The 25,263-nt window shown below is 42.3% G+C and overlaps 1 protein-coding gene across 1 annotated transcript in view; it reads right to left on the bottom strand.

Annotated features, from left to right (window-relative positions):
• HMGA2 (high mobility group AT-hook 2) overlaps positions 1–25,263 on the bottom strand; it is a 117,981-nt gene that overhangs the window by 82,777 nt on the left and 9,941 nt on the right. Inside the window, exon 3 of the mRNA XM_075428409.1 lies at positions 24,788–24,838. Within this exon, the coding sequence (XP_075284524.1) occupies positions 24,788–24,838 (51 nt within the window). The remainder of the gene's footprint in view (positions 1–24,787; positions 24,839–25,263) is intronic.

The following is a 25,263-nucleotide window of genomic DNA, read 5'->3' on the forward strand; positions in this document are numbered from 1 at the left end:
TAACAGCGGGAGAGACTCAGGCAGACCTTGAGAAACGCTGCTGTAGAAATGTTCTTAGACCGAGAATGCGTGGGAGCGACTGTACTGGGGCATCAACACAGCAACCTGGCATGCTCCTAGGTGAGCATCTGAGATGAGCAGGTTGGATTCCAACAGAGCAGCAAAAGGCAGAGGGGAAAGTAAGCAGCTGAACTTACTGTCATCTCTGCTGACCACAGCTCAGCTAGCGGTGTGTCAGCAGACATAGCTCAGCTTAATTTCATTTCAGTTTGGTAGCTCTCCTTCAAGTGTCTCAAAGCAACAGGGTTTCCAGTATGACCCTGGGGAGTCTGCTCCATGGCCTAATCCATTTCGCTTTTTTTGAAATATTCCTGATACTGAATTTACATTTTCCTTTGTTGAGTTTTTCCTATTACATCCACTTTATCTGTTAGTTTTCATCTTTACATTAAAAGTGCCGAAAGTCCTGAACCTCTGCTAACGGCTTTTATAGCATAAAGCTATAACCATTTCAGATACTGTTCTGCATATTGACCCTCAAGCCCCCAACAGAAAAGAAACTTTAACTGCAAAAATCGTTGAATCATGAATTTCATTACTGTTAAAAAAATATCAACAGCAGCAAAAGGCGGGAAAAAAACCCCAAATCCTAGTACACCTAATAGGCTGTTGTATCTTTGCTACTGCTTTATACAGGACACTTCAAAAAGAACATACTTTTCTACTATTTTCTACCTCTTTTAGAAAAACAGCTAAAGAAACAAATTAAAATTGTATAGCCACATCTATTTCTACTATAATCAATCATTAATGACTTTCCTGTGTAAGTGAATTTTCAGCCCTGCTCATTTAACGTGTGCAAAATTCTTTCTTGGGGAAGACAGTAGCAAAAATCAATGAAACGGAGCACTGAAAACCAGCCACATACCCATTGGGGGCTTTCTGCATTCATCTTACGACTCATTACTACCAGTGCATCTATTACAGCTGCTATGATGATTTTCAATACATAAAAAGAAAAATTTTTAAAGCCATAAAATTCAGTTACCGCTATGTGAAGGAGGCGATTTTAATGGCAACAGGCTAAGATAACTCAGCAATACTTCTCCTGTCTGACCTACAACAGCCACTTACAAACAGACGAGAGAACACTTGGAAGTCTGAGTGAAAGGAAACGGTTTTCATGTAAAAGAGCTTGCCGTCTTCAATTTAAACACAAAAACATTTGCAACCCAGCCTAAGAGACAAACCTATTAAAATCAAAGTTTTGGACTTTAGCTGAACAAACAGCTTTTATTGCTTAGCTCTGCTAACTGCATTCTAGTCCTAAAGAGCCATTCTGGTAGTAATAGCAAACCTACAGTTTTACATCAACACCTTATTACTATTCACAGATCTCCACTGACCACCATGGAAGGCAATGTTAATAAAGGTCAAAATTACCATCTATCTGCATGATCTCCTGTAAGAACTGTACTGTAAAGGATCAGCCAGTCTGTTTAATGTATTTGTAAATATATTTTATATATTATTTATATAAATAAATTTTATTTATATATTTTATATAAAAATCTGATTAACCCACACTAAAGTCACAGAAAACACTTCCACAGATTTTAAACACTTGAGTTGAGCCTGAGAGATGAAGGTACAATAGGCTCTTTATCAAATATTTTAGTTTGATATTAAATTATTTCCATTCCTTTAAAGAGTATATTAGCTGACTTATTAAATCGACTAGTTAAGTTACTCATTTAAAATTACTTCCTTGGTTTCTGGTACTAGGAAATGACTCTTTAACAAGTATTGTTGAAAGTGTATCATTGCTCATTTGCTCGGTAAGATAATTTGATGCCTTTTAAAGCACCGTATCAACTTGCAATTTTTAAAATCAAAACTGAGGCAGCAATTAGCACCATAAGCATGCACACCAAGTAAAAGACAGGATTGTTCAATTCTGATTATCTGCCTAACCTTAACTCTTCTCATTAACCCTGCCAAACATTTACCTTTCATATTGATTTTGTAAAGTGCTACATTATCATTATTTTCCTGAAAGAGATTAGTTGCTGCAAAACTTCCTTTTCCTAAGCACCTCAAGAAAACCACCGCACATGTCAGTAAACTTAATGGAAAAGTCACAGGGAGCGGAATGCCACATGCAGGACACGCCACATTAAATGCAGCCTGAGCTGCATGCACGGAGAGTGAGATTGCTTGCCAAACCATTAAACACTGCTCTTAGCGTATTCCATACATTTTGTATATTCTGTACATAGCACTCCATATTATTTATTCCACATACATTATTCCTTAATTTAAGGAATTGTATCACACCATTCCCTGTTTAGAGACACAGTATTTTTGTGACTAAGGATATAGAAATAATTGTTGCTAAATGCTGTTGGGTTGTGTATGACTTGAGGAGTAACTTTGCTACCCCTAGGTACAAAGCAGCAATGCCCTCCCTGCAACCTGCGAGTTGACCGTGACCCACGGACAACTCAGTCTCCAGACCTGAGCACGTTCCCCACACCGCTGGGCATAAACAGGAGCCGCCACAGTGACTCCACCAGTTGAAATGGAGTTAGAAAGGCTGGCCAGCTCTTTTCAAACAACAGCATTGTACGCATTTAGGATTCAAAGCCAGGCTATCTAAGGATGAAGTAAAAATCAGAATTAAAGAGAGAAAAGAAACCAGCTGATTTCACTGGGAGGTTAAAATTTTGTCCTCCAGACGTAATGAATGGTAACTTCTTAAAAAATATGGTTTTAGTATTAGGGGTCACTACTGCAGTGTCTCTACAGGAAAGGTTGTCACTAAAATTCTGGTTGTGAGGAAAGGAATATCAGGAGGAGGTAAAGTTGATTGACCTTAAGTAAGCATTTGTATATTTTCCAAGCTTTGGGAAATAGCAAATGGTGGGGGCTTTGGGTTGTTCGTGGGTTTTTTTCCAAATACAACCTGAACTTTGAATCTCTCAGGCTCACAAACATTAGGATTGAAAAATTTTAACTGCAGTATTATTTTCTATACAAGCCAGTATTTGCTATTTCTGTTCAATTTAATTTTCAGTACCATTAAAAATTGTCTATTTCTATATTCTCTTAGTATTTTCTATTATTTACAATACAAGATTTTTTGCCTTGGAATTTTTTCGGTTTAGAAATATGTATGTGTTTCTGTGTGTATATGTATATAGAAGAATGGCTCAAATACAGGCACTTCTAAGGACCTCACTAGCCACATACTGGTCGATCCGTTCTTTCTCAGATGGCATCCAGTTCACACACAGGTTATCTCTTCGTTAGTTCTCATTCACCATCTCATTCTGATCTGATCTGACTGATCCTTACACGACGCCTCACCACAGCCACTCACAGCCTCCTGAAGTCTCCTTCAAACAGATGACGACATTATTCAGGTGTTATAAAATGACCGCAGGCCCTTAAGTATTTTTGTAACTTACATAAATACACTATAATGTACTCATCAGCCACAGAGTTTTTACATATGTAACAGCTGAAGAATATTTAACCCAACGAACACTAAAATGCACTCCCACTAGCCTCTGGAAGTACTCTTCATCAAGGCTAATGGAATAATATACTCATTTAAGACAGAGAAGCAGCTAAAGAAAGGCTGAAAAAAAAAATCAAATGCAAAACATGAGACTAATCTCGATTTTTTAACCTTTAAACCTCTTAGTGAACGTGTCTGTCTCCAACCCTAGCTCCACAAGCTGCAGGGAAGTCGGTTTCTTTTTCAGCAGAGATGCTGTGGTGCTCAAAATGAAATAGAAAATACTTACTCGGAGCCTGTGAGTTAAGCGCTCCCAGCTGCAGGAAGCCCCGGCTTGCAGCGTGGCTGTGGCTGCGGCAGAGGTGTGGGTACGGAGGATTCCAGCCTACGCCACTCATCACTGTCGTCTGCGTTAAGATGTTTCGCATTGCTGCTCATGTAATTATTCCAGGTACAGTTACTGTGAAACTGAGACTAAAATAACCACCCACATCACAGCTAAAATGCGGCTCTGCACATAGAAAGGTGAACGACTTTGCAACAACTGCAAGCCGGACTTCGGAGTGCTTCGGGTATGTGCACGGACCAGCAATGTGAAGAGCATGTATGTTTGCATTTATCCATTGACAACCAGAGATCTTCTAGGTACCTGATAAAGCAACAGGTTTTCTTTTTTCCCTCTTTGTCCTTTCCAGCCCACAAAAACCTCAGCAGACAGCACCTCTTGACATCTGCACATTTCCTTACAACGCCAAAGGATTCGCTCTTTCATCTACAAGGCCAAGGGAAAGCAGTGTCTGCTAGGGTAAATACTTCTAAGAGCACCATTCCCATGGTGTCCCATTCCCATCAGGTGTCCTTCGGTGAAAAAGAACTGGGAAGAGGTGCCTACAGCAACCTGCAGCAGGCTAGAAGACCTGGCCCAGGGTGAGAAAAGGAAAATGCAACAGGCTAACAGGGGGAAGAGGAATCAAACAAGAACCATACCACAAGTCCTTTTACTTCTGCATGGCGTGGCTTTATATTCGGACCACAGAGGCGGCTCAAGGGATGGCTGATCACCTCGCACCTTCACTTATCAGTCAACAAGGAAAAGTGGTTGATCACCTCTAACAGACACCTACCCTCATTTGGTAAATATTACCCACTGGGCCTGAAAATAATCCACATCCCTGAAAAGATGTCAGTACCACTGCCAACAACCCTAAAACCTTCTTCTGCCAAGTACCTTTCCCCTTATGCAACCTTAATTTTCAAGCACCTGAAGAAGTTGTACTGGGGCCACAGTTGCTAAAAGTGCCTAACGTTCAAACAGGAAAAGGTATCACCTCAACAAACAGTTGTAAAGGTTACACAAGAAATCTGATTAAAATGGTCTGCACAATACATCCCACTCCCCAGGACAACTGCTCTGCCTCCTCTCCTCTCAGCTCATCCCACTGAAGAGCAAACTCACACTGGCCATTTTCTCAGGACAGATAAACCCCAAGTCGGCAACCCCTCCCAGCCAGTCCTGCTGCCCAGGAAAAGCCCTATTTGTTGTTCTTACTCCAATACCAGTTGTGTGAAGTCTTTCTGCTGTCTCCAGAGCAGCGAACAGAACATTCCTGTATGAAACCCAGCGTGTACGACTCCATTAACAGGCCATGGCTGGGCACAGAGGATGTAATTAGCAAAACTCCAGGAAGCAGAGAGTCCCTGTCCAAACTTTCAAACGCGAGGAAAAAAATGAGACAAATCCTAGGGGAAATATTTCTGAGAAACTAAGAAATAGCGCCCGTGGGAAACTAAAGGGGAAAGGAAATTTGGAAAGCATGTAGGGTTAGAACGACTGGCCCACACAGAAACCCCTCCTGTCGTTATCAGAAGAGGAAAATGAGAGCAAAACAAAGATGCCTGAAGAACACAAATACAGTTAAATAAGGCAAGATCTACCGTAACTCATCACCTTTATTAATTGACATATCCACAACTAGGAATCCTGTCTTGAGGTCTGATATGGGAAGAACCTGAAGAAAAAGCACGGAGAGAGGAAAGCTCCGCACAGGATATGCTGCCCATTTAACGAAGTCTCCACAGACTTCCTACCCTGTTTCCAGGTGCTTTTTGGTAATGACGCCCAGGGATGGGGTAGGGGGAGAAGATCACTGCCACAGGGAGAGGAAGCAGTTGCAGGGTGGCAGTTACCCATCTGAAGCGAACTGGGGCCATGAACTCTGCACAGAGGTCTGAACCGAGGCGAAAGCACGGGCACAGACAGACTTCCATGGATGAAGGACTACACGGATACAGACACAAAAGGACAGCTGCAGAAACTACTTGGTTGTTATGGTCTCAGTCCTGCATCTCCTGTCTTGTTTAAACTAACGACTCCAATGTATGGGGGAGGAATTAAAAATCTATCTGCTTGGTGAGGACAGAAGGCAGACATTCCTCAATCTTGAGGACATGACTCCTTCAAGTGGGGTTTATGAGCCCCACTAAGCAGCAGAAGCAAAGGAAGAGCCATAAACCCAAAAGTGAAGTTGGAAATAGGAAACATCGTCAAAAAGATTTGGGAACTTCTGGCATCAAAGGTTAAGATTATTCCTGGCAGAATCCCTTCACCATGTCACTCCAACAGTGAGTGCGATGAAGTTCATCAGGAATGTTTGCTGCTGCCAGTCTGAGGAAGCTTTTGCAAGAAATTCATCATGGCTGTCGGCTACACATGGATCACACTCGCAACAAAGTCCTTGAGGAACCAACAGTGTCTTTTTCAATAATGGCTGTACCCTGGGGGCTTGTCTTGTTTTGAAACAACACACAAGTCAAGAGGTAACTTCTTTCTGACAGACACAGAAATGCTGAAGTTGCTACTGAAATCTGCTAACAGAGATGTGAAAAAATAATTTCTTGCAGATTCATGTATTTTTATTGCCTTCAAACAATGCTAAAACCTCACAGGAAATCCTAACAACTGTTCAGCTTGAATCACCTCTGTCGGTACAGCGCGTCAAGTGTTTGGGGATTTTTCCCCTCCCCTCTCATTCTTTCTTAATAGGGTCATTTGCCTGAAAACTTCTTACGAGTTTGTCTGTTCATTCTGCACCTGAAGTCATAATCCTTTGTTTGTAGCCTCACAGTCAGTTGCTGTGGAAATCATTATGATGTCATAAAAAAAAAAAAAGTATTAGCAAAACTGCAAGTAGGGAATAAACAGGTTGAGCAAATGAACTCTTAAAAGGGACTGTTTTCCTGCAACTATCCACATAAATAAAGAAAACAAAAACTTTCCCCCGAACCTGATCTATGACATATGTTCACATAGCACTGTCACAGACCAGGGACAGAAGAAATTCCTTCACGACTTTTGGTCTAGGAGCAATGTTCAGAAAAGTCTACTGGCCATGAATATATTTATTCCACCTTGATTAGATACTTCTAGAATACAGGACCTTACATCCAAACTACTGTGAACCCTGTGCTTCTCTTCCCTTCTGAACAGAGAAAAAAACAACTGTTCTGTGGCTAATAAACGGATATTTTTTCCCCCTGAAAAACAATGCATTTGGCATAGTGGTAAAAATAAGCTTCTTGATGGACTTCAGCTCAAACTAACTAAAACCCACCCCTCGCGGCTCCTGCCTGCTGCGCCATCCATCAGAGCAACCACTGCTGAAGCATCTTCACCCTGAGATACCCGTAATGCTACACTGGCGAAGTCCTGCACCTGGGCAGGTGACAGGGGTGCAGCGAGCCACGGGCCGAGGATGAGGGTAGCCAGCTGCAGGGCCACCATGGCACCACGGGCATCGGCCCACGGCTGAACCGGCTGCCTGACGGGGTCTGTCTCCGAGCAAAGACTCTTCCCAGCAGCTCCCTGACCACTGCAGCCTCTCTTCTCCCTGACTGGCAGCAGCCATCTGAAGTGGCTGGGTGGCAAGTCTGTCAGTTGTAGCAGGCGAGCTCAGAGCAGAGGGCGAAGGCTGTGGGTCTCCACGGCTGGTATGGGACGTGCAGCCCACGCAGGTGGGAGCACTTCCACTCCACAGGCATCGAGGGCTGTGGCCAGCAGAGATCCCAGAGCCAACCATGCCTTGACTGCATCCCAGATGGTTCCTGGACCACCAACTGGTGGTGCCAGTTCCCTCTCCCCCAAAGCAACAACTAGCTTCCCCTCCCCTGCATGACGTAGATGTATAGCCTGTCTCTGCATGGACACGGATCCCTGAACAGCAAGTGCAGTAGAGGAACAAGAACAATGTAAGGTATCTAATATCTTCACGGTTGGTCCTGTTACAAGCACAGATCCTTGCTGTCTACTTCTCCCATCTTCCCAAGTCACAGGAACAAGCACAGGGTGCTTGGATAGATTTTGGTCCCCCAGCTCTGCTCTTCTAGGTGACACAAAAGAAAAATAGATGAAATGGCCTTTCGCCTTTGTTTCACGATTTAAGAGAAAGAGCAGCAGATTCATTGTACAAGGGGTAAAAATCCTTAATAATAGGGAAAAATCTCTTCCTCTTAGAAGCAAAGAGCGCACACAGTGCTGGGATGCCATCTGGCTCCCACCAAGCCTGCAGAATCGGGGCTCTCTGTCCTCCTCCCTTCACTTACTGCTGAGCATGATGGACAGTTCAGGTAAAGCTGGGGCAACTCTACTGTTCGTTCCAGGCTTGATCTGCCACAAAAGAAAACCCGTAAGTAGTCAGGACTCAAACACCTGTCATTTCACTACTGTAAATCACGAAGAATACCAGGAAACCCAGTTAGCTCCACAACAAATTGATTTACCCAGCTGCTTGGCAAAAAGAGCTGCCCGAGCATGCTCTGGCCATTCTCCAATCCTTTTTCTCCCTCCTCTCCCAGGTAAAACAGAGCAAAGCTGACAGGCTTAGGACAGGCCCATGCCTGATGGGGAGGAACCCACCACACAGCTATTCTCCTTTTATGCACCAGAAAGGCTTTACGTTGACCAAGTCTAATATCTTACTAAATACTTCCATAAAAACCTAATGGAAAAGCCTTAAGTCTGATGTATTCCAAACAGACGAACTAAGAATTTGTGCAAAAAATTGGGCCTTATCATCAACTTACTCACTCTGGTGACATTCTCAGTCATTAAAAGATTTAAGATACAACGAGCTCAAGTACACAGATACACATAGCATAAAAACAACGGAAATTTGGTTTGGAAGGTGCCTCTCTGCAGAGTGTGTCCCACGCTCTTCCCTTTCCACTGTGGGATTTTTTTCCTTCCTCTGTGGGAATTTCCCTTGCTGAAACTTGTGGCCATTGCCCCATGTCCCCTCACACCACTAAGTAACTGGGGAAATGCCACGGATTCAGCAGACCTGTGCAAGTGAGGGAGAACTGAGTTCTGTTAGCAATTTGACTAGTGCACAAATGACGCTCTCTATTCACTTGCATCCTCAAAAAGCCTCCACTCCCCATGACCTGACTTTGTACATAACCTGCGCCTTCCAGCAGGCTTAGGATAGGGAATTCTGATAAAGAATAAGGGTGAGCAACATGCACACAGATACAGCGTGCAATTGTTTATGCCATTTTTCCACACACCTTAAAAACAGTTCTTTTTCAAGGTTTCGACAAGCATAATGTATTGATGTTCTATTTATACCACAGATCGTCAATTTTAAGAGGTTACAAGCACTCTGCATATAGAGTTGGAGAGGTAATTCTCTTCTAAAGAATTAAAAATGACAGTAACATTTAACTTTGGAAAATAGGTTATAAAATATTCCTTATGAGATATTTGCATCTTCTGCTTGAAATGAATGCTTTAGCTACACAAGGAACAACCACAGACCTGAAATAAGGAGACGCCTTGCACTTGGTAGCTATGCAGTGTTCGTAAAAGCTTTGTGACCTCCTCAAAGGAAGATTGCTTTTACTTTCATTAAATATGTATCTATTATTTCCCCAGTAAAAACAACCCAAAAGACATCAAACACCAGAAAAAATACATTGAAATAACATTAAGGATCTAATATAAATCCACAAAAGCCAGGAAATTCAGAGATAAAGAAAGACTTTCAGATGAGGGCAAACTTTCCAACATATTAAACTGCAGCATAAATTCACTTCCTCTTCACATGTTTGCCATCAAGTCATTCCAGACGCAGGGGGTAAGTTCTTCCCTGGGATAACTCAAGTGCCTTCAGCAGTACTACACCAAGAAACAATTTGGCCCTACAGAACTATGTCTTAGTACTTTCTCTATTTCTGATAATTACCGAAGATATTTGAGTTTAAGCAGTGACTTCCTCTCTTTCAGCTCATTTTCCCATCGTTCAGAGACTGCTATAAAAACGAATTTGTGAGACTGCAATACTTTCCATGATTACAGACTATGATACCAATTGTGGGGTTATGACTTCACTGACAGACCAACTAGAAGGAGAACCTCTGTGCAAAGGAGAAAATCCCTGCTCAAATACAAATATATCTGAGATCAGCAAAGACAACACCGCACCTCACTGGGCATGGACATTTCCATCTGCATAAATAATATTCTCTACTTTTCACTTGAGCCAAGTATGAAAACGGCCCTTAAAAATTTCTGGTTTGTTCGTAAGTCATTCATGGTGCTGATGTGTTGCCACCCAAACTCAGCCCTGGTGCTAGCACTGCCTGGGCCAAGCTTGATGTCAGCAGCAGTTTAAATCGTATGCTGTGGGTCCAATTCTTCGCTGCGCTCTCTGCAAGTGCAAAATCAAACGTACAGCTTAAGACAGGATATGAAGGGAATGAAGTGATTTTGAACTGCCTTCAAACTTCCCATGATTCTGCCCTCGTCCTCAAGCTGATTTGGCTTTTGGCTCTGAGGTCTGGCTAGTCCCTCCCCAATTGAGCAAGACAACCATAATGAACTAGTTATTGGAAGATCCCCAGGTATCTGGCTGAGCAACAGGATCCAAAAAGGAATGTGACCAGGAAAACTGGAAGAAAGGAAGACAGGACGCAACCTCCTGAACTGTATCTTTCCACAGCTAACCCAGGCACATAAGACAACTACCCTGAGCCTTGAGATACAGAGCAAAACTGCTGTAAGGAAAAGAGCTTTCCACACCGCTTTTGTTTCTGAAAGAGGAAAAAATATTCTTTCTTTCAATTTCTTAGACTGCAAGAGGCAGAGGGGCTATGACTGACCCCACACAGCCGTAGAAAATAAGAGATGGATAACTTAGGCACTCTCTCACCCTACACTGAAAAGTCTAATATCAATGCATGGGACACAACTGAGCTGACAGCTGGCAAGGTCAGATTTGGCCCAAGAACCCAGGAGGGACAACTCCCTGTTGCTCCAAGTCTGACAGAGACTTGGGCTCTATGTTCGTTCTTTTTTGCCCATCTTCTATTCCTTGCTGTAAGACCTTCTCAAAAGTTACCTGAAGTTTCTCATATTTAGTCTTGGACCAGATGTTTATTTTGTTGGATAGGTTCCAAATAAATACAGTCAAGACACTTTTTAATTAAATAAATGCCTTTTTCAATTTTTCAGCTGCCTTATAATGCTCAAATTACCAAAATGAGAACTGTTTCAAAGCTTCTATCCATGACATTTATGTAGCCCTGAATGAGGAGAGTGGGCAAGCTAAATATTCAAACATTGTCCTGGAGAAGACAAACAAACAGAAAATGGATGCAATTACGGTTCACCCCTGCCTCTATACTTGTGCAAAGTGTCCAAAATTCTAACATTGCAAAAGTGCAAAGGAAGAACAGGAACAGGCTGCCCAGGGAGGTTGTGGAGTCTCCCTCTCTGGAGATATTCAAGACCCGCCTGGACGAGTCCTGTGCAGCCTGCTGTAGGTGACCCTGCTTCAGCAGGGGGGTTGGACTAGATGACCCACAGAGGTCCCTTCCAACCTCGAACATTCTGTGATTCTGTGATAAGGCCACCAAAAACTTTTATGAAAACTAACACGTCAACAAAAAATGAGGACGCTAAATAAAGTTCTGTCTCCCAGTTATTACCCACCGAGGCTAATGGCTTTTGGGAGTGCAAAGAAGGGTGTATAGAGCTTTGCAATGCACAAAGCTTGCTCTGGGACATTATTTAATTAACTACTTTAAAGTTTAATCATGCAAAGAAAACCACACTGATTTCTAATTAAGCAAAAAGATCATGATGGCTCTAGCTTCTCCCTTAAATAGCTTTCTTAGTTATTTGGAAGGTTAGGATTAATAATCCCTTTCTTGGAAGCCAATGGCACCTGATTTGCCTGCAGAGGCTCTGAGACCTTCTACTTCCTGAAACGAGCAATGAAAGAGATGAAGCAGCTTCTGCTTGGAGCAAAACTGTTATTAAATGTATAATTTTGAAACATTTTTGTGTGCATGTGTGAACTTCACTATAACATTATTTTCTTTGTTGCTCCCTGTGCAATGGATATTGCCTTTACCTAAGGAACTTTGATCTAGTTTAAACAAAAAGTATGATGCCTAAAACATTCTCCCTCCAGATATGCTGCAGATTTAAAGGGCAAATTCTTCCTCTTATTCAAAACCACAATCAGTGTCTTTTTGTTAGCATATCTAAGAAAGGGTTTCCAATTTATTTATCACCATTTACAAGTTTTTGGAGAGAAAATCCTAACTCTAACCAAGATGGAGTCTTGCTGTTGAATTCACTTCAATGTAGCCACTACTTTACACAGACTTGCCTTAAAAAGAATTTGTCTCAGTGAGTATTACACCCTCTGTTTGTATCTACCTATGACCATAGCTGAGCATATCCTTAATGAAAGTTACACACATGGAAAAGCAGGATCATTCAGGCATTTTCAAAACCATGTCTTTGTATGTCTTCGAAAAACTTGGTGATGGTTAAAGTACAGAGGTGTCCATATTCCAATTTTCAGACAGTCCATTGAAATGATTAAACAAGAAAAAATGTCTACGTTTAAGAAGCAATACTGTTTATGTGACATACAAGTTGCTTTATAATTAAACAAAGCATCAATAAAAATCTTCTGTCTGTATCTCTGTACAAGTCTAGCCCACCTGTTACTCATGCAGTGACCGTTCAAAACTTACTGACATAAATGACAAATTTATCATACTCACAGATCGAATCAAATACTATTCTTGCTATGTGAAAGTCACCATGAAGTTTCTGTTCACCTGGTGCCTAACTCGAACTTGTACAGATCTTCCTCAAATGACCTGAGTTTTGTGCAATCATGGCTATTTGCACAATTCACAGAGCTTACAACCAACCAGCAGATGCAGTTACACATCGCATCAGTGGCAGATGGAGAAGGGCTGAAATCCAAGCAACTGATTTCAGCAGGAGTTTGGTCACTGACTTCAACAAACCCAAGATTTTATCATGCATCTCCTGGCTGCAAATTCAACCTACTTGACCAGGGGCACCACGTGTCAGACCATTTGTCCATCTATCTATCTCAATCAGACTGACATATAAAGCTTGATAAAACCACTGTTGCATGCTTGAATGGTAGTCTCTGACTTCAATGGGAAGCTTGCAAAAGAAGTACCTTAAAAACTGCATACACTTCTGCCTCCTCCAAACAGTTTATGAATGCTAATGAATGTTAATGAATGCAAGAGTGCATGCCATGGCAGAGATAGCCTTGTCTCCTCTACTTTTTTAATACCGTGATCCAGGTACTCTACGTACTTTGTCAATGTGTTGCGCGAGCTGTTTTTTCAAGACCCAGACAGACAGTTGTCTGTGGAAGGAGAGTCCCCAAGCAGATTTCTCAAGGCGCTTAGAATCGTTCAAAGGAAACAATGCAGGAGGAGCAGCCAAAGCATGAATGGGTTCTGTGTGAATACTAAGGAAACCCCACGAAAATGTTAACACAATGCAACTTTGATAAGATCATAATAGTGAAGCTCACATACGTGTTTGTATTACATCTTGTAAAAGGCCCAAATTGCTGTCTATTAGGATAACCGATCTAACAGTCAAAATGGATTAGGATAATATATTGGGTAAATTCATTGCTGCTACTGTATACAGGAACTACCAGTCTGACTGTTTTTTAGGCCCCCAGCAGTTACTCTGAACAGACAGGATGTAAAAAACCTACATCTTGCCATTTCACTGATAATCTTAAAGGCTCCAAAACAAGAGACTGCCACTACAGATAAATCACTTTTAATCAAAGCAAACTAACTTCTGCGGACCAGACTTCGTTCTCACTGACACTGATACAGGTGCACAAGTAACACATCACTTCAAATGCAATTTATCAGTACTATTATTTAAATCATCGTAAGCAGTGCCAAAGTCTGACCCTGCAGTTCCATAGTTCAACAGTTCTCAGGACTAACAGACTGGAGTAAAACAAACTGAAGACAGCAAGTTTATTTTTAAAAAATAAAAAGAAAAAGCAGAATAAAGAGATACATTATGCATTACTAGCATCCTAAAACAGCTATGGAAATAGCACACACACAGATAAATAGCTGAATTGCCAAAAAAACCCTAAAACTCTACAATACATGCAATAATAACAGGCAATACCATTTGAACTGGTAAAAGAAAGAAATAAAATCACATGCAAGTAGATCACAGCACGCTGTTGCTGGCAAAATTCTGGCAGCCACACTATAAAATACACAAATAATGTCTTATGTGTGTGGAGACTTCTCTAGGGTGGGATCCGATCCCTCTGTTCTCTGTAAGTTCCTCAGTCTCCTACTATTTTCCTACATAACCTTTAAGGCTTCTGCAGACTGAAGTTTAATTAACTGGACATGCTCAAAATTCTTAATCTACGGTAGCAAGCCTTACCCTCCCAAAGAAAACTTCAATGCATTTTCATAGAATCATAGATTCCTACATTTGAAAAGACCTCCAAAATTATGAAGTCCAACTGTCACCCCAACACCACCATGCCTGCTAAACCATGTCCTGAAGTGCCTCATCTACACGTCTTTTGAACACCTCCAGGGATGGTGACTCCAGCACTTCCCTGGGCAGCCTGTTCCAATGCCCGACCACTCCTTCAGGAAAGAAATTTTTCCTAATATCTAATCTAAACCTCCCCTGACGCAGCTTGAGGCCATTGCCTCTCATCCTATCGCTAGTTACTTGGGAGAAGAGACCAACACCCACCTCACTACAACCTCGTTTCAGGTACTTGTAGAGAGCAATAAGGTCTCCCCTCAGCCTCCTCTTCTCCAGACTAAACAGCCCCAGCTCCCTCAGCCACTCTTCATAAAACTTGTTCTCTAGACTTCTCACCAGCCTCACTGCCCTTCTCTGGACACGTTCCAGCACCTCAATGTCCTTCTTGTAGTGAGGGGCCCAAAACTGAACACAGTACTCCAGGTGCAGCCTCACGAGGGACGAGTACAGGGGCACGATCACCACCCTACTCCTGCTGGCCACACTATTCCTGATCCAAGCCAGGATGCCATTGGCCTTCTTGGCCACCTGGACACACTGCTGGCTCATGTTCAGCCAGCTGTCAACCAACACCCCAATGTCTTTTTCCGCCAGGCAGCTTTCCAGCCACTCCTCCCCAAGCCTGTAGCATTGCGTGGGGTTGTTGTGACCCAAGTGCAGGACCCGGCATTTGGCCTTGTTGAACCTCAAACAGTTGGCCTCGGCCCATCGATCCAGTCTGTCCAGATACCTCTGCAGAGCCTTCCTACCCTCGAGCAGATTGTCACTCCCACCCAGCTTGATGTCTTCTGCAAACTGACTGAGGGAGCACTCGATCTCCTCATCCAGATCATTGATAAAGATGTTAAACAAGACCGGACCCAAAACTGAGCCCTGAGGAACACCACTCTTGACTGGCCACCAGCTGGATTTAACTTCATTCACCACCACTCTGCATCTAACAGCCACCCAAAATCCAGCTCCATCCTCCACAGAAACCTTCAGAGCTACAGAAGGTCAGGGCAGAGCACAACTCCATTAACAGTGCTCAGGCCCAACTTGTACTTTAGTGTCTCAGAGTGAGAGCACTCATGGGCGGTCTACCTATTAGTAAACATGATGAAGATTTAAACCCACACCTCCTACACAAGTGTCCCAATCACCAGCTCCTATGCTTTCCCAGATGAGAAGCATTCTCCAGCCCCCCTCTTGAAGCTGAAATGCCATGCAAAGAAAACGCTCCAGAAGAAAAACAAGGAATAAAAGGGCATCTTTTGAGCATTAGTTAAGGCCCATTCTCAAATTGAGACACAAGTGGGGTTCTAGGCTATGTTCTCCAGTGTGTGCATTTTAGATCAGACAAGAAGCAAGGGTCACCTTGGGGATGTTACCTCAGATCTTTATATGGATGCCCAAAGCACCAGGCCAGGCTTCCTCTTGTCATCTTCTTCTCCCATATGGGCCCACTACTTTTAAACACATCACTGAATAGCAGCCCTGGGTCTAACGAGTTGTCACCCAGACCAGCTCATGGCGCATCACTTCCCTTGGCACACAGGTTCTGCCCTGGCTGAGCAGTACCTAGAGTCTCTTGGTGCTCCTGTTATTAAGCTATTATATGAAAGATGGACTTCCAGTCCCCCTCCATGAAATGTCCATCCTATGAGATGGCTAAGCAAATTGGTCCTGAGTAGCACAAGGAGAAGCAACAAATTTCTGGTTCCCCATGCACAGGGTGGAGGGGTAGATGCGTTAATTCAGAGTAAGCTCAGTGGACCTTCCTTATGGAAAACAGGACCCACACAAGCTAGATGAATGGATCCCTCCCTGCAGCCCTTCTAAGGCACCTATTTCACAGCACTGGCTGGATTAAGACTAAATAAGAGTGGGTTTTGTCAGGCAAATTATATCATCTGTCCCCTTCCAAAACAGGCTCCTAAAATCCTAGTTGAGGCAGCATGCAGCTTGGGCGGAATGGATTTCCCAGAGTGTCAGGCTATGAAAGAAAAGGGACGAAACCCAGATGCCTATGTTCAGAACACAAACCCACCTTCTCCTCCTGTCCACCAGCTCAGGGTGGCGAGCGGCTGCCCTTGTGCAGCAGAAAGATTTCCTTCCTAGAAAGAAATCACTACAGAGAAGAAGCCTCCCTTGCCTCGCTGTATTGCAAAGAAGGAAATCATACCCCATCAACAGCCTCCCGTAACAGCACGGCTGACTAGCATTTTCTGTGCAATCAGAATCATTCAGAACAGGGAATAACAAAAGACTGCAAAACCAACAGCACGCTATGAGCATTACCAGCCTCAGCACCATGATCGCATGTTCCTCAACATATGGCTTTCTTATTCAGTCTGTCATCCTCCCAGGCCTTGGTGTTTCTCATTTCAGGGTTCCCCCAAAGACTGAAAATACCTGGATTCTCTTGAACCTGAAATGATCCCTTCCTCCTTAGCAGCAGTGTCACTACTGCATCTTTAAATCACTAAACTGCGCATCCCAATCCGACTATCTAAACAGTACAGCCTGCGAAGTCACCATTTTCAAATTTCACAGTCAGATTCTTGTTCCTCTATTTTTATCTTGTTTTTCCTTTGTAGTCTGATGACCATCTCAGACAGGTCTTGGGACAGAAAAACAGGTGCACTTGTAAACGCCAGCATAAACTATGCTCCCTTTGTATCTTAAATTGGTAGCACAAAGTAAATTCAAGACAGCAGAGCAAGAATGCATCATGCTAACTAAATCACATATAAAGTACATTACTGTTGATACAAAAAATCTTTTTCCTTGCTCTGCGTTCTGTGCTATGAAATTAGAAGCCACCTCCTGGTGAGGATATTTTGCAGCTATTTACTGAAGGAAGCCCACTTTCTGTTTGAAAATCTAGCCTCATACCTAAAACATAATACTGAGCCACAACTTACAGTGAGACTTAGTCCCAGGATTAAGAAAGAGGAAATAACAATACTTGCACTTAAAGCATGTATGACTTTCAGTCAAACACCTGATAGCACTTTCCGAATATTAATTACCACAGTACTAGCCTCCCCTTACCCCTTCCAGTAGAGGATCAACCCTGCATTCCTTCAGCATCCACATCTCCTGCTTGGGTCTGTAAAGAATGCAGTATGAAGCCAAAAGTATTACTCCTCTTTAATTATTATGATAACTCTTAATTGAGAGAAGAAAATTCACCCACACAGGGGCTGACTGCCATCTATAAGATGGCCCTTTTCTACCACTGGCAGAGAGTAAATGATATTTTCTCGTAAGGCTTCTGCATTACTGGGGCTCGCAGCATAAAGCAGAATTTTGCACACATACATTAAATAAGCTGCACAATTAGTCAGAAATTGTAAGAAAATCTAGAAGTCTTGACTCTGAATCTGCTGTCCTGGATCACAGTTTAACACATGGGTTTTCATTCCCTCTGCACCACTGCCTTTGAAAGAGACAGGGAATAGAAATACTGTCTCTGGATGAAGGGATCTGGAATGGCCGTGTCCCATGGCTGTGGCTCAGATGGGCTAGTCCTGAAAAGCTCTAACCATATCCCAGACATTCAAGGAACTAGGCACCTCGGTTTCACGACTATGTCTGTCGTTCACAGGATTGGTACTGGACTTCTATATGTCATTAAGGCACAGACAAGAAAGTACCATCAATACACATCAAATACCTTTCAGGGGTTTGGTTCAACACCTTTCTGGTCAAAAATCTCTCAGCTCCATCCTGTTTATAGAGAATAGGTAAGACTTTTTTAACATCTTACTCCTACTCCTCACTGCCCATCAGCTAGACTTACGCTAGAGAAACAGAGATACTCACATCTACGTTACAGAAAAAGGTAAAAACCATTTATCAGTTTAAGATACAGCATTGAAAAGCATTGTTTCCCTCCCTCATCCAACCTGTGCACAAGCAAGCTCTGCTGAAGGAGGATGGCCTTGAGCTGAAGGCACAGGGCAGGCTGCCAGGAAATCTGAGTTCTATTCCTGGCTCTTCTACAGATTTCCTTGGGCAAGGCAATTAACCTTGTGGAATACATTTTCAATGGAGGTGAGGCCCAGCTTCTCCTTCTGCACTCATAATATTTTCAACAGTGAAAATGGAATTGTAGGAGCAAGAACGAGTGCCTGCACTTTTCACTACCTGGTATGATTTCTCTGTCAGGTAGTTGTATGCACAACTGCTGATAACTAGCAACAAGCCTGAGAATTCAAATACTGCAGGTGCAAAAAATGCCTCCTGATGCTGCCATGACCAGCCTCAATGCTCATTTTCTCATACGTAAAATGGGCAAAGAGGCTTACGAAAATCAAAATACACAGCCAAACAGAAAACTGATTTTTAAAGGTCTTGAACACCCTTTATCTGAGATCATAAAAAAAAAAAAAAAAAAGCCTCAGAATTTCAGTTTACCTTTCACTACAGACACTGCATTTTAACTTTCTGCACTTTTTGCCAGCTAAAATTTCCTCTTTGGACCTCAAATGGAATAAAAGATTTTCCTTTAGGGATTCTGAAATGACAGTTGAAGTCAAAATATTTTTTAGCTAAACTGGATATCTTTTAATATCCCTTAACAGAAGTGGAAGTGAATTACAGAATGAGTGAAATATCCTTTTGGTAATATAAATGTATTTTAGAAAAGAAGTATCATGGCTAAGTTTTCTGTTGTGGTCTACAGAAAGATCTTGAACTACTTGAAATAAGTGGTGCCACATCTACTTATGCCAACAAGGAACAAGACTCTGAGACTCCAAGGAAAGACACTATTTGCTTTGACAAGCTTCTAGAGAAATGAAGACGTACAACTCTCTGAACACAGGTCAGACAGAACATACTTTCAGTGAATTTTTATGCATTTGATACAAGCATGCAAAATGGTTTTTTCCTCTCCCAGAGTGTTGAATTAAAAAAAAAGGACAAAAATTGGCAAAAAAAAGGAGCATTAAATATTTGTTAGTCATGGGAGAAATGTTGAACAATCACTAGTGCTGTTTTTTTGTCAAAGTTTTCAGGTTTTGAAAGATGATTTCTTTTACAGATCATCTGAACTGGAAAGTAAATGTATAGGCATAACACTTTTAAGGATTTCAATTCACGTTCTTCATCCACTTCTTAAGTCTAGGAATTTTGAAGGAGACAGGTCAATAGTCTGGCTTTCATAATTATAAAAGCCCCTTCAAGCTCTTTAGACAACTGAAACAACGACCACTCCCAGGTAACAGGCTTGCCCACACTGATGTAAAACTTGTTCATGAAAGAAGGTATTTTATATTACCATGTTACAAAATAATATCAAGGACCTTCACAAAGAAGGTAAGGTAGCTTGGAAGATTAAAATAACAGCAACATGCAAATTTTCATCATGTGCTTTGCATGAAGTAGTAACACCACAGATATTACAGTCAAAAGTTGGAAAGACTTTTCCGTAACTGTAACTGAAATTACACTATTCATCCAAGTACAAGGAACTGAATTTCTATCTGGGCTTTCTTCTGTAATTACATAAATAGCAACTTCCTTTTTCATTCATCATCCAATACATGTGATTTAAGTTTTACCTCAATCATGGTTTGCTCCAAATGGACCATGAAGTAATTCATTTAAGCAAACATATGTTCTTGTAACAGTGGAATCTCTAGCCTAGCTTAGGGATGCACTGGTAATCACCATGGCATCAAAGAGCAGGATCTCTCACGCACATCCCCCTAGCTTAGGGATGCACTGGTAATCACCATGGCATCAAAGAGCAGGATCTCTCACGCACAGCTTCTGCCATCTACAAGTCAGATATCAGTCTTATTTTATCATCTAGGTTGCCCTTCCCAATGGCAAAAGATTGCCATCTGCAGCCAAGAATTCACCTCACCTATAAGAAAGCCTTTTTTAGGCAGGATGGGCTATGATCTCAGAGCATCTTTTTCTCTCCACCGCCCAGTGAAGAAGCCTGCGTGATTTTAAGCACCTCCTAGACTATGACTTCACATGCGACAAAAACGACTGCACTGAATGAAAAATAAGCAAAACTGATTAAACGGCTTCACATCACAGAGCAAGGCACTACCAGACAGAAACTCCTACTTAGATACTGGCTTGCAAAAACTCATTATGGGCAAGAAATAGCCTCAAAACATCAACGCGTCTTCTGAGGCGACAAGGTTTTCTTGACATGCACTCCTTCAAAATCCAGAACCTCATTTTCAAAATCTTACAAGTGAACAAGGATTAGGGGTCCTTCCCCTGACACAGGCCTTCTGGAATTGCTGGCATAGAACCATCTTGCAAATTCCGTATTTAAAGTTTGATATCTCAGCTATGTCAAAACTGCAGTGGGAAATAATCTGGGGAAAAAGTTACTAGAAAAAAAAGCATTTTTGTCATGATATTTTTTAAACATGGTTTGGCACTGCTTAAACTGACTTTCAGTATAAAGTGGAACTCTGCCCTCATTAAAAAGGGGAAAACCTGAGCTTCAAGAGTACTATAACATCTAGCTGATAATGATTGGATCAGATCTAGCTCCTGCTTAAGGAAATTAAGTTAATTTCTGATTATCTTTGATCTTCTACGAACCTGAACTGTGCTGTCTAGACTATCTAGCAGAGAACAAAATTCTTGAAAATGAGCAAGGTTTTCTGAACAAGTCACAGTTGTTACTTGGGCACCAGTGACAAGATGTGCACACGGATGCTGCACATGCCCCCCAGGCTTGGAAATTCATTGATTCTCTTCTGCTGTTATACTCTTGTAGCTTCCACAACTGCATCTTTCCAACCTTTGAAACAGTTCCATGGCATGTCATCAGCCATTTCTCCTCCCCACCAAAGTCCTGCTCAAAGCTGTAAAGAGCTCTGGACGGTTCGTTGATTTTTTGAGCAATTCTGCCATGCCATGCAGCGAATCTGTGGTTCACGTTAAATAATGTGGAGGTGAAATCCAACAATGTCAAATATCTATCTGAAGACATAACAAAAACTATGAAAACAAACAATAAATACACTTTTAAGCATCAGCTTCAGAACTGGGTTTCAGGTTTTGCTGTTAAACTGATGCCTGAGAGCATCAGAAGTCTATGAAATTTCAGTGCAGTTCTTTGGAACAAACAGCAGAATAATTGCTCTACTCCTAGACTTTCAGTCCCCCCTCTCAGACAACTTCTAAACATACACGAAAAAATAAAATAAAAAACCTTTGACCGTGAGCTCTTTCCACAGGGTTATGGGAAGCCATTGGCAACAAGCAGCAGCATCAGGTCTCAGTAATGAATGATAAACCTTCCACCGACTTCTGGGAATGTGAATCTCCACGGCTATGAATTTGACTTCATGCCTATGCTACATAAAATAATTCTGCTAATAAAAACCAAGTTGCTTCATCTGCTTTTTGCAAGCCTCAAAGACTATGTCTACAATGCACAGACAATGTGGACCAGCAGGAGAAAAAAAGCTGGTGCTGAGGACCTAAGGTCCACCATGCACCTTTGAAGAGGTTTTTACTCCACTCCAGCCTAGTCCTATAGGTTGAACGCCTACTGGATCCAATTTGGTTTCCCATGAAAGGAATCCAGCCCACGAGCTCTGGGACTGCTCCACGATACATACTGTGAGTGGGGACAATTAGGAGATTAATTTCCAAAGCACACTCCCAATTTGACCTAACACGCTAACGTACAGGCATCCAGCGAGCTTAGAACATGTTTCAGCATTAAAACCTCTAAAATTCAGGCGTAGCAAGGTCATGAAGAGGTTTACCTCCCTCCTAGTTAACAGGACTCACAGCTTTCAACACACTTCACACGCGTGCAGCAACTTACAGTGAAGATGAGTTCTACAGCAGCAGACACTGTGTTTCTGATTCCAAATTCGTTCACGTCCCACCTGTGTAATCCTTGCCATCTTCAGGATGTTTATTCATTCAGCTTTCCACATTTGGAAAGCTTTTCTATGTAGCTGAGTATTTTATTTTCAGGAGAGTTTGTCAATCTTTACTGTCTGTCCTACTGACAAGGGTCTTCTTTTCCTTGACAACTTTGCAAAGTACACATTATTGCATTAAAAAGATCACTTGATGTTCTCATACGCTTGTGATAAACTTGGCTCCTTGCCCTCCTGACTTGGGCTCTCCCTTCCCCTTCCTAGTTTTATACTAGTCAAAAAGAGTTACTACTCTTCTAAAAAATAATATATAAATAAATACATTGCGAGTCACAAACATTAAATAGTTAATTTGAACCGGCAGAAAGACCGGCTACCGGAATGCTACAGTGGTCTGTTAGCTCATACGTCTCTGCATGTGCATATTGAAGGAAACAGCAGAAATAATACTTTACAATTTGATGAACAACATATGACACAGACATCTAGACTTGCAAAAAAGGGTTACAAACTTAGGAAAACACCTACCTGATAGAATTCTGCCCTCTCCAACAAAAAAAATCTACACATTCCTTACTTTCATGGATACAGAACCGCCATCATTAAGGCCTGATATATAAATAAATTGGATTAAGGAAGAGAATAATCACGAAGGACTTCACTGAAGTTTGTGCGCTGAATATAACATTCCATTTGATACTGCCTATTCTTTCTTCCCCATAAAGATACCAAAAATAAAAGGGAAACATTGTAGCCCAAAAAATGCCACAAGTGGTATATTGAGCCCTTCTGCCTGTAAACTCACCTTAGTTTCTGACTATGAGCGCTTGGGAGGGAAAATCTTTTACCATTTCAGACTGCTGCATTTTCCCTTTTCGCAGAGCAATGTGACCACCCCTATTCAACTGTCGCACACGCCTAATTCAGCGGGGATGGCCTGCCTGTTATGAACTACCCTCATAAAGCAGCGCTTTCTGCTGCTTCCCCTGGGATTGCACCCAAAGCGAGGATCAAGCAAGCAATGCTCAGCACCCGCATGCGCAAGCTCCGAGCCGGACGGGAGGAAGCAGGCAGCAACCGATCCGTGTTTTACTGCACTTGGCATTTGCCTTCTGCAAAGCTGCCTTTGAGAAGATCACCAGCACACACAGGTTTGAAAATGCCATCTTCTTCTCAACTCCAACGAGCTTCTTTGTGTACCTGAAACCTGCCTGACTTCAAAACTACAGGCACAAGACATACATCTAGTATCCAGCGGTCTTTTTTCTCCAGAGAAATATCCTGGGGTACTTTCTCGCTGGACAACGCTACAGAACTAGTTCTTATGGTGACTGGTAAAGCCATCTCTCCTGTGTTTCGCTGCCGATACTCCAGACAACATCAGCTGTAGTTTTAAGTACTTTATGGTGCTGTTCAAGCTTTCCCAAGCATCTACTTTTAACAGCTGTGTTAACATTGATGCAAATGAACTGAACAAAAGGAGGGGAAAAAATGACAGGACTGCAGAGAGGAAAGAGAAGGCAAAGTAAAATAAGGGAGCAAAACTAAGATGGGGAGGGATGGATTCGAAAAAGAAGTTTAAAGAAAAACACTGACCAGAAAAAGGGAAAGTGAACTGGAAAAGGGAAATCAGAAATGTTAATTTGTGACGGAGCACACGGCCACACCTTCATATCTTCTAATATCCAATCACGTTTTCCCAGTGACGTTCCCCATCACTTTTCTTTCGAAAAGCGTACGCATTAAGTGAAAGACACGCGGAGGAGAGGTGCACAAGGCAGGCTCTCCTTAGCTGTAAGCATCGGTGAGAACACAGGACTTCAAGCATCTGAGACTGAAACATTTCCATGGCCAAAGAAACAAAACACTTGTGTCTGATAGCCACATCTACAGACTAAATGGCCAGGGAAAGAGGACACTTCAGGAAAGGTATTACCAGTCACTACAAGGCGTGAATGGCCCAGAATGGAAAAACTTCATTCTAAGTGTAAGTATCCCGCTGTTCATTTTTGTTCTTTCTCAATGGATTTAAGGAATATGCGCTGTGTTTCCAGGCAATGTAGGACAAAGACGTTTCAGTTTTTACACTTTATCTCGTGCACACTACATCTGAATGTTATCACCTCTCTTAATCACCTTCTGGTGTCTGGTAGTGCCCCTTTAACCTTTGTTACTCAATTACTGAACAAGTTATCTCATTGTTACCCTCTTTTGAAGGAAGAGTTGTGCCTCTTTCCATGCTGATAAGAGACACATAAATATTCACTCCCAGCAAACATTTAATAGTAAAGTGTCTTGAGCAAACTACCAGAGTCTAAAGGTGGGAAGCTGTGGTTAACTTCTCTGCTATCTTAACCCTTTAGTCAATCCACAAGAACAAACAGATGCAGAAGATGGATGCTCTTTTTTACAAATGAAGCAGAAATAATTGTTCCTTAGAAGAATGGACTTTATAACACACTTTATAACACAGCAAATAAATCAAATGTTTGGAAGTGAAATACCTACCCATTTTCTGGGCCGGCCTCTGGGTCGCTTTTCACCAGTAGCTTCTGCTTTCTGTAAAGGGAAAAGAAACACAACATATTTTATACCTCAGCATTATTTAACAGCCTCGGTAACTAGGAACCCCTTTCCTGTAACATTACCCATAATTATATCTCTTGGGTGGCACCAAGCCCCGCTACCGCTCTATGGGTTTTCTGGTGGAATGTGATTGTGTTGGTTTTTCTGACATTTCCCAGCCAGTGTGGCCAGGGGACGCCTTGCCTGCGCCCAGAGGTGCCCCCAGCTCTGATCCCGGCTGGGTCCCGGGCACGGAGGAGCCATGCACAGCTGGCTGCTCTGTGCCTGCAGCACAGCCCAGGGTGCCGCGGCCCCGGCCAGCCATGGGGCAGGCACGCTGGGGCTGGGGCACAGACAGCTCGGGAACCCCAGAACCCCTAACAACATCAAATCTAGTCTTTCACAGGCTGTCAGAAATT

This window comes from Opisthocomus hoazin, chromosome 8 (assembly GCF_030867145.1).
Source record: "Opisthocomus hoazin isolate bOpiHoa1 chromosome 8, bOpiHoa1.hap1, whole genome shotgun sequence".
NCBI classification, from domain to species: domain Eukaryota; kingdom Metazoa; phylum Chordata; class Aves; order Opisthocomiformes; family Opisthocomidae; genus Opisthocomus; species Opisthocomus hoazin.